The sequence below is a fragment of the Rousettus aegyptiacus genome, unplaced genomic scaffold (assembly GCF_014176215.1).
Source record: "Rousettus aegyptiacus isolate mRouAeg1 unplaced genomic scaffold, mRouAeg1.p scaffold_m13_p_4, whole genome shotgun sequence".
Lineage (NCBI taxonomy): Eukaryota > Metazoa > Chordata > Mammalia > Chiroptera > Pteropodidae > Rousettus > Rousettus aegyptiacus.
In genome coordinates this window covers 121,918,713-121,928,737 of record NW_023416307.1, presented here as the reverse complement: position 1 = coordinate 121,928,737, position 10,025 = coordinate 121,918,713, and the positions used below count along the sequence as shown (strand labels likewise).

The window sequence follows — 10,025 nt, the reverse complement described above, 5'->3', positions numbered from 1 at the left end:
TCTGGGCAAAGTGGTCCCAAGGACCATAGGAATAACTCCAGCAAAACTGCTCTGCATACATTGGGACGTGAACATGGTTCTCCCTCATTCATGCTTTATTTTGTTTTGGTTTCTTCTGCTTGTTCCTGCTGTTTTGCCTCCTAGAATGTTGCTCTCCTACTCTCTACCTATCCCAAATCTAACACATCCTTTGAGGCTCACTCCAATGAATATGAGAGTCACTCTTCACCAGTCCAATCTTCATTGATCTTCACTTCCTTTGAACTCTTACAGTTCTTAGAGTCTGAACCATTCATTTGGCACATGATTACACTGCACCTTATAATCTGTTTTTTATGAACGATTAATCTTTTCTCCTGAATCCAATTTTAAGTTCTTTTTGGCAGGCGCCAAATTTTAAAACATTTCTGTGTTACTCATAGCTTCTAACAGTTTAAAACTTGCCACTGAGTATTTGCATATGCCTCAGTATCCTGTTAGGAGGCCGCTTTTGGTGAGTGAAAGTCTTGGTAGGCCTAGGGATAGGCCCCGAATTAGCACATGCAGGTTAAGAAACACATGCTGAGTACTTTTTGGTTCTGAAGTTCCCCTTTCCTTCTTAGTTGTGATTGTTAAAGCAGATGAAGTGTTCAAAAGAGTTGTAAATTGAGTAAAAAATTAATGTTGATCAGCAGTTCCATTCGCATTTAAAAAAATGTAAAGGAAACAAAAATGAAAAATGAAAGAAGGAAGGATGGAAGGAAGAAAGGAAGGAGGAAATGAAGGAAGGAAGGAAGGAAGGAAGGAAGGAAGGAAGGAAGGAAGGAAGAAAGGAAGGAGGAAATGAAGGAAGGGAGACTGAAAAGAAAATAAAAAGAAAAAGTCTGGGGCAGGGTGACAGGGAAGGTGAGGAACACATCAGACTCAGTTTTCAAACAAAACCACCGATTTCATAATGTGGTAATTTTTAATATTAAAGTAAATTGTAAATGTATCTTTATAAACAATATGCATAAAATAGATCTATTATTCTAAAACCTTTTCTTTTTAAAATGCTTTTTCACAGTAAATTTTTTAGGTGTCAGATCTTCCCTCAAAATAATAGTGCAATTGGAAGAAGGAAAACGTCAGTGAATTTGGGACTTCTCTGCTAATACAAGTCCTTGTATATTTCCTGTAGGAGTGGGTGAAGACTCATGTCTGTCTCTGTTTTCTTTATTACTTGCAATAGTTGCACATGTTCTGTTACAATCTGTCTGAGGTCTGTCATTTTCTGGAGCAGCTTGGCAAAGAGCTGAGAGGACTCGGGGTGGTTCAGCTTGAGCTGGAGCTCCAAGGCTTGCAGCAAGTTGTCTTGTATGTCCTCAATGGGCTTCACATTCAGCAAACCTGGGCGGTCTGGGGGAGCAGAAGAACAGCAGGTTTGGTTACAAAATTCTCTGGTGCCACATCTGAGGCACATTCACCCAAACTACTCACCTGTCTTTTTGTTGGTTTGTTTTGCTCTGGTTCTAAAATAAGGTGGGAAGGGAGAGTAAGCAGAAAGCGGACAAGAACTTCATACAGGAAGATGGACTGAAACCAAGAATTATCAGAGCCCTTTCCAGGCACATTCTTTTCCTGGCCAGGACTAAGTAAATCTGTGTGATCAGCTGACATAAAATGGTAGCAAGGCAAGCTCCTTCCCAGACTGAGGACTCTTCTTCCAGTATGCCTCTACTCACTTGAGATCTCATTTTCAACTTCTGCTCCTTCCTGATGAGTCTATGTTTTATAACTTCCACTTACTTTTTCACCACAGCTTTAAATATGCTTTCAAAACGATCTTTGTCTTCTTTTTTGCTTAATACAGCATATATATTTTCAAAGAGGCTAGATATAGTTTTTAAATACTGTTACAGTTTGGAAGGATAGATCTCCAAATTTTAACAGAGGTTTCTTCTGAGAGGTGAAGTTGCAAATAATTTTCACTTTCTTCTTTATACTTCCCTTCTTTGAATTTCAAATGGTGATCTTAAATTACTTTTAATTTTTTTTGTTTTTCTTCATGTATATCTTGTTAAATGTATCCTTAAATACTTTACTTTTATTTTTTACTTTATAGTACTCTATACTTTTTGTTATATTTTATAATATAACCCTGGTGATGTTTAGAAAAATTATTAACTTTAGTACATTGAATCTATTTCAATTTCCTTAACTCTTGTCAATTCAAAAAGTTTTTATCCTGGATGTTTTTTATTTTGGTTAGGCAATTACATCTGCAAATAATGGCAGTTTCATTTATTCTTTTCCAGTGTTTACACTTCTCATTTCTTTTTCTTGCCATAGTGCATTGGCTAATCCCAAAATAATAACAGCGGTAAGAGGCATTTTTATTTTATTCCTAACCTTGAGGAGAATGCTTCTAATGGTTTACCACAAGTATGATAATGACTATAAATTATGGTGGATATGTTTTACTACTGGCTTTCTAAGAGTTTTAAAGTTTTTCATTTCTTTTAGTCAGGAATGCTGTTGCATTTGTCAAATGCTTTAAAATTTTTTCTATCTAAAGAGATGACCATATGGTTTTATCTTAATTTGAGTACAGAGAATTATATTAATAGATTTTCTTATATCTTTGTACTCAATTGCTAATAATATACTTAGGGTTTTAAAATTTGTAAGTGTGATTGGTTCATAGTCTACTTTTTTGTGCTATCCTTTTCCTGTTTTGGTAATAAATGTTAACTAGCCTTATAGACTGAGTTTTTTTCCTTCTGTTTCTATGTAATAATGATCTGTTCCTTGATGACTTCTCGGAATTCACTGGTAGAACCATCTGAGCCTGGTGGTAAACCTTCAATTTTAATTCTATAGATTTTTTTGACTCTTTAGGCTTTGTAGTACTTGTAAGTAAAATTTTAGTAATTTATACTGGAAAAAAGTTTTACATGATATTCTCTTAGAATCTGAAAGCTCTTATAATTTTTATTTAACTGAATGCCTTTTCTTTGTATTATTTAAAAATCTGATTTGTCAAAAATTTATATTTTTTTCTTTTTTTAAAAATATAGATTTTGGTTTTATTAATCAACTTTTTTATAAAAATGGTATTTCGTTTTCAATTTAATTCATTCTTTTAACTTCCTTTAGGTTTTTTTTTCCTCTTTTTTTAAATTTCTGGAATTGAATGCTTAATTTAGTTTTAGTGTTTTTTATTTTTTGAGATGTCTTTAAAGCTCTAAAATTTCCTCTGTCACTTTGGTTTCACTCCAAAGGTTTTGCTAAGTAGTACATTCATAGTTTTTTCTAAATAGTCAGTCTTATTATTTTGATTTCATTTTTAACCTGAGTTATACAGAAGTATGTTTTTATATTTCCATGTGGCAAGTTTGGGTGTTTGTTTCTGTTTTCTGATTTCTAAGTTTTATTTTCTAAGTCTGTTGCATCATGGTTTGATATAATATTACCCTGAGGGGTACAGAGTTTATGTACAATAGTCAGGACACTCATTTGATAGCCTGTATTGACTCCAAATTTTAGTTCTTAAAAGCTATTCACTCCCTTTTTCTAATTTTAATTCTTTCCCCCTTCATTGTAAACTAAAGCACTATGTAAGAATTTTTACTCATCTGTGACTATCCTTCATCTTCTAGCCTCAGTTTCTGTAATTATCTTTCCACTCCTACCATATTAAACTATTTCCATACCAATTCCCTCAAACATCCTATATTCCGTCATGGCTCTGTGCTTAAGCAGATTCTGTTCCTCCTGCATGAAACAGTCTTACTTTCCCTTCACCCATCTTACCGACTTCAATCTATTCTTCAAAATATAGCTTGTGTCATTATGTCCTGGGGGCCTTCCTTGACAATAACCCCTCCTCTCCCCTGTTCTTCAACCCCCTTTCTTTGGACCTCTTAGCACCCTATAAATACCTCAATCACTACTATACTCATAGATTACTTTTACTGAGTTGTTATCATTTTCCAAAAATTGTGCTAAAGGCTTTATACAGTGTATCATTTAATCTTCACAATAAATCTGTGAGGTCAGTGTTTTATGGAGGGGAAAACAAAGATTTAGAGAAAGGAGTTAAATTTTGCCCAACATCTGTCACTTGCTAGTAAATGGAAGAGCTGAAATTTGAATCTGTCTATCTGATTCCAAATGCCATACAGCAGCAGTCCCCAACCTTTTTGGTACCAGGGACCAGTACTCCTGTAAGAATCTAATGCCTGATGATCTGAGGTGGAGCTGAGGCAGTGATGCTAGCACTGGGAAGCAGCTGCAAATACAGATGAAGCTTTGCTTGCTTGCCTGCAGCTCACCTTCTGCTATGTGGCCCCGTTCCTAACAGGCCACTGACTGGTACCAGTCCGCAGCCCAGGAATTGGGGACCCCTGCCATACAGTATTTGACTCTTATTATTTTGTATTATAAATATTGATTTTCTTGTTTATCTCCCCTACTAGGCCATGAGCTATCAGAGGGCAGAGACTATGTCTTGATCATCTCTGATCGAGTGGAAACATAGGAAAGTACTCAGTTGGCTGAATTAATGAGTGAGAAGGTTGTTCTGGCTAAGTGTCTTGGATTGAAAAGCACAAGTTTTTAGGTTGGGAACAAGCCTAAAGGCAGGATCACTACACAATGAAGAAGTCTCCTGTAAATGTTGTTTTCCTGTATCTAATAAACTGTAGTAACTTTAATCTATTAAGGTGAGGCACAGGAGAGCAATGTTAGAATGGTAACGGTGGGGATTTTCAGAACTCTGAACATGCTCTGAAATTGTTTCTTTTTCTTTTTTTAATTACAGAAGGAAAGTTACCTTTGGTTTGATTTTCTTTTTTCTAACTTCTTTAACATGTCTCACTGACCAGAATAATAATCTTTTTCTTTTTCAGCATTTAACTTTGGAACCATTAGCAAAAATCTCAAATTCAGAGAATGAAACAAATGATTTAGTCCTGGCTTAGAGAATCATGCACCTGGAGGAGTGATATCTTTCTCACAGTTGCTATGCAATAATGAACACCCCTGATACTTCAAGGAAAACCAGGTCCTGGATTGGTGCTTTTGGTTTAATGATTGCTGATCCTCCCCCTGAACAAATGTTCCAGATTTCAAAGGCCCACGGCAGTACTAATGCATGTGCATGGGAAGTTGGCAGCACTTTGTGTCAAGACAGGTGTTAAATGTGGCTCTTCCACGGGCTGGGCCCACACACTCTTGTGTAGAACCCTCCGCTCATTGGGGTACTGGCCCTTTAGAGTCTTTTCTCCTTCCTTCCTTCCTTCCTTCCTTCCTTCCTTCCTTCCTTCCTTCCTTCCTTCCTTCCTTCCTTCCTTCCCTCCCTCCCTTCACTTGAGCAGCATCAGTGGGGTTGAAGAGATTACATTAATCTATTAGGTTTCATTTATCATGACAGTTCTAACAACCAAACCCTAAAACGCAGCTGCTAAGGCTTGCTGCAAACATTTGGATTTAGTGCAATATAATGAACTGGCCCCTCTAGAAGTTGGGAAGGATCTGGTTTGGATTTTTGAACCCCACTTTGGCAAGTTACTCTTTATGATGTGATAGATGAAATTTGGCTGAAGGGCTGAGATTTTGTGGCCACTGATTTATACTTTCTCTAGTGACAAGTTAGATCATTTACAGACCTGTCCCACTGTCCTCCTTGCTGAGCCTCAGTCAGGGCAAAAGGGAGTGCAGTAGAGTGGAGAAAGTAGTATATTTTACTTCTAGGTCTTTCACTAACCAGATCTGTGCCCTTGGGCAAGCTCACTGGGCCTCAATTTTCTCCCCTGTAAATGAAAAGGATTGGACTAGATAAACAGTAAGACCTGAATGCAAAAGTTCTAAACTTTATTCTTATTTGTGATTCCCTTAATTAAACTAGGAAAATAAACTAAAAATCTAATTATAAAAGTGTACTAACAAGCTCACACACATTACATTTAGGACACTTAGCTTATTTAAAAAGCAAAAAAGCTTCCTCTGGTCTTAAGTAATCCCTAGGGTCAAGGGCATTTGTCAGGGTTGCCCCTTGCCCTGTACCCTCCAATCAGCAACTAGACCTTTCCTGTTCCCCTGTATCTTTCTCTTTCCATTTTCCTTCTACTCACACTCAAACCCTTATTGAGCTCAGCTAGGTATCACAAATATGTCATGGAAATCTGTCTATTAGCCAACCCAGTGCCTGCTAAAATATCACTCTCAGCGTGCTTGTCTGAGACCCTCTCCCTGCAACTTGCTGACTGTTAAGAGTTGAGGTCTAGAATAGGATCAGGGTCAAGTGACCCCCTTCACTAGTGTAGGCTGCTTAGAAGGCCCTTTTGGGAAAGTGTGGGTTGACTCATATACTCCAGGACACAACACTTAAGGAAGCTGGAGTCAATTACTGGTTCCTTTCTCCCCAGGCTCCAAAGGATTGGGAAAGAAACCTTTCTGGTCTCCATTCACACAGTGCTGGAATTGATTAGACAGCATGTTGATTACGGGCAAATCTACAAAGATTCCATCTTATCTAGATCTGGTTCCGTTAAGTGGACAGCTTATCTGAAGCAGATTCCAATTCTCTTAACTCTCCTGGGATCTGCCCACCTGGGCCAAGCATTTCCCTAGCACAGATTTTTCTCAGGCGGCATCTTAGTTAGGGAACCAAATGCCCACAGTGGAATCTTCTGAAGGACAGGTAGAATAACCAAAGTGGATGGTTCTGTCTCTGTTGTAGGAGCTACTCCCATGGCTTTTCTAATCTCTCCCTATCGGCTTTCTGATAGACACTAATAATCTGAAAAGGATGTACCCAGGGCATTTAGGAAAAAGAAGTCTGATAGCTGGGCAGCTGTAAACCAATCCACAGACAGTGAAAGACTGAGTTCAGGTATGGGTGAAAACTGAAGAGAAGGGAGGCTTCCTTAACGAATTTGGCACTTGGTAGGCTCACTTCTTCTTACACTTCCTCTCCAGTTTCCTTTATTCTATTGCTTTTTAACATATTGTTTCACAGAGGTGTTAAAAAGAGCAGTGGATTTAGAAACTGAAGGCTTGAGTCCTGTCTCTTCTCCACTTAGTTTCCTTGTCACTGTGGACAAATCATCTAATCTTCCTGGGATTTGACTTAATTTTTAAGACAATAGTATTTCTTTCCTAAAGTAATGGTGACAATGAGTTAGGTAAAGGAACTTTATAAGATTTTACTGATTTTTGTGTGTGTGTGTGTTTTTGTTCAAATAATGGTGATTTCAATAGGGATGAATCAGGAGTGTAAGCAGTGGTGGGTGTGGCGTATTCACTGTTGGGAAATGCAAGGTTTTTGAGTTGTTGGTAAGAGCATAAATTTAGGAGCACAAGAAAATAATTCCTGATGCAGACACATGTTTGGGGGTTTAGACAAGGTCCCATTCATGTAGTCGAATGCACATAAACAAGACAGTTTAGGAACGATAACAAAACAAAACAGCCCTGGTTCCCAAATTCACTTCTTCCTTGAAGAGATAGTGTTGGGAATTCTTTGATACTTTTCTGATCTAACCATCAAAATCATGGTAAGCATTAGGCAAAACTGTGAATTCAGCTAAGTTTATCTTTGGGAAACTCTGGTATGGCCTATAGCAATTCCCTCCCACCATCCTACCTTTAGGAAAAAATAATTTAAGAAAGTTTCACATGTGTTCTTCTTTCTATATTTAAATGTGAACTGCTTGATTGAATGCAGTGATTCTCAACTTTGGCTATACATTGAAATCATCTGGGGAGATTAAAAACACACCAAGTAACACCTGGGTCCCATCTTTAGAGATTCTGATTTACTTGACCTGGGGTATGACCTTCGATACTTCTACAAGCTCCCAGGTGATTCTAATGTACAGCCAAGAGGAAGCACTACTGCTTTAGTGAGAAACAGTTGGAATCCCAGCCTTAAAACTTACCTGCTGGGTAATCTTGGGCAAGTTCCTTAACCTCTCTTTACCTCAGTTTCTTCACTTAAAAAATGGAGATATAAATGTAATCCAACTTACAGTGTTGTTGAGAGGATTAAATGAACTAATAGATGGAAAGCACTTAGAGCGGTGTCTGACACATAGTAGGTGAGCTCTTTCTATTTATAATAGTATAACTCGCCTCTTTTTCGTTTCTCCCTTTCTTCTCTCATTTCTCCAATCTTCCTGGGTCCTCTTTGTATCTTTGCTATTCTTTCTCCCTCAATTGCTTCCTTCTTCTCAGCCATCCCTCCTGCACATCTCCCCATTCCCCCCATGCCACCCCGATGTTTTCCCTTTCCACTCCTGGATGGCACCTTTTTGGGGATCTGGTATTGGGAATCCCAGCAAGGTTGGTTTAAATTAATCAGAAGCCTAAGCAGTGAATGATTTTAAGAGAATGTAGTTGACTGCTGCTATCAGGGAAAAGGAACAACATAACTTAGAGATCTTGAAAATGCTTTACTAAACAGGCAAAGATCATCTGTAACGAGTACATTTTGCCATCAACACACATGGTACTGGTAGAGTCCTTTCACTCTGAAGTGAGTTAACATTCTAACATTTCCCCATTTAAACAATAGTTTAATAAATGCTTTCTCTGTCTCTGTCCAAATGGTAACCACTCTTCACAATAATGTCACATATGACTTGGTTAGGATGGTGGAGGGGGCTGACCATGAAACCAAACCCAGGCGATATTTTCTTTTATCTGCCCACTAAGCAATTCCGCACCAAACTCCCCTCATCTCGAATGCTCAACTACCACCTCCGAAAAGCCCCCTCTCAAACTACAACAAAGAACACAAAACCATCTAGTAACCAAGTGGGTAGCACTTTCCCCTTTGCTGCGTTCAAAGCTCGCTTCATTGTTCAATAGGTACCTCTAGTGAATTAAGCTTGGGCTCTGTTTTATTTCCAGGTCTTTAAGAATAGAAATGGGACTTGAGATTTCAGTCCTGTCTTTCCTATCTCCTTTCACCCTGGGGTTAGGGTCCTCTCATTGTTCTAGTCATTAGAAGTCACCTGATTGAAGTTCAGCCATCATGTCTGCTCCCCTGTTCTGTGACAGGACCAGGAGAGAAGGGTTTCTTTCCCCAAGCCACGGGATATAAATTTCTGCTCTTTCTATGTCTAACACTGTCTCTGGTCAGGCCTGGAAATGGACAGTGGGTGGGAGGCAGAGGAAAGCTGGAGTGTGGCGGGCGGATTTTTTCTTTCCCATCAAGCCTGAAACACTCATGCTCCCAGGTCCAATTACTCTTCCTTGCTTCCTCAACCTCTAGAAATGCCAACAGCAAACTAAAGGTAGCCAAGAACAAACCAAAAATAAAAAGGGGCCAAGTATCAGTTCTCTGCAACCCTACCCTTTCTTCCTTTCCACTGACCTTAAGAAGAACCTCAAAACAGAGGTGTGATCTCTAATCTTTAATATGACCTCTCAACACTTAAGTTCCCTCCAAACTGAATCCGAATTCTAGGAGCATGGAACCCGCCACACTCCTACCCCCTATCTCCTTCAGGACAAGTAGAGTTCTCTCCACTTTTTAAGCCCATCCCCCTTTCTTCAGTATCTCTTTCCTTTGGGGTTTTGTTCTCAGCTAATCCCCTTAAAGTGATTGCCGATAAAGAGATTATTTGATATCTTCCTAGGGGTATTTATATTGTAATAAGTATTTTAAGAATGACTATTGGTGGAAATAAGCAATTTGACTGGTAGGAGTGAGTGGAGCTACTTCATATATTATACAAGGGAAAAGGGAAAATTAGCATTTATTGTGTGCTTAACATGTCTCAGGCATTTTGCCAGGGATTTCACATAATGTTATTTCATTTACTTAGGGCACTGATAAATTAAAGCTTAAGGAGGTAAATAATTGCCTGAAATCACATATCTAGTAGGAGGAGAGGGGGCGGGTAGTAACACTCAGGGCTGTCCATGGGATCCTGAAGCTTTCCAATGCCCTTCCTGCCCCTTCTGGTCTACTTATTTGTGAAGCTGGCAAGAACCTTGGAAGGTGCCTTCCCTACGAGTACGTGACTTCTTCACTGCCTATACTGGCCTCTCTG

At 38.7% G+C, this 10,025-nt stretch overlaps 1 protein-coding gene across 5 annotated transcripts in view; it reads right to left on the bottom strand.

Annotated features, from left to right (window-relative positions):
- Positions 1-907: 907 nt before the first annotated feature.
- Positions 908-10,025, bottom strand: part of PPARG (peroxisome proliferator activated receptor gamma) — a 119,824-nt gene continuing 110,706 nt past the window's right edge. For 4 of the 5 annotated variants that reach the window (XM_016162703.2, XM_016162701.2, XM_016162702.2 and 1 more), the window contains one exon: positions 928-1,377. In XM_016162703.2, the coding sequence (XP_016018189.1) occupies positions 1,130-1,377 (248 nt within the window). In that variant the 3' untranslated portion in view covers positions 928-1,129. Of the gene's footprint in view, positions 1,378-10,025 lie in introns of all 5 variants that reach the window. The other variant, XM_036218655.1, reaches the window with a different exon arrangement.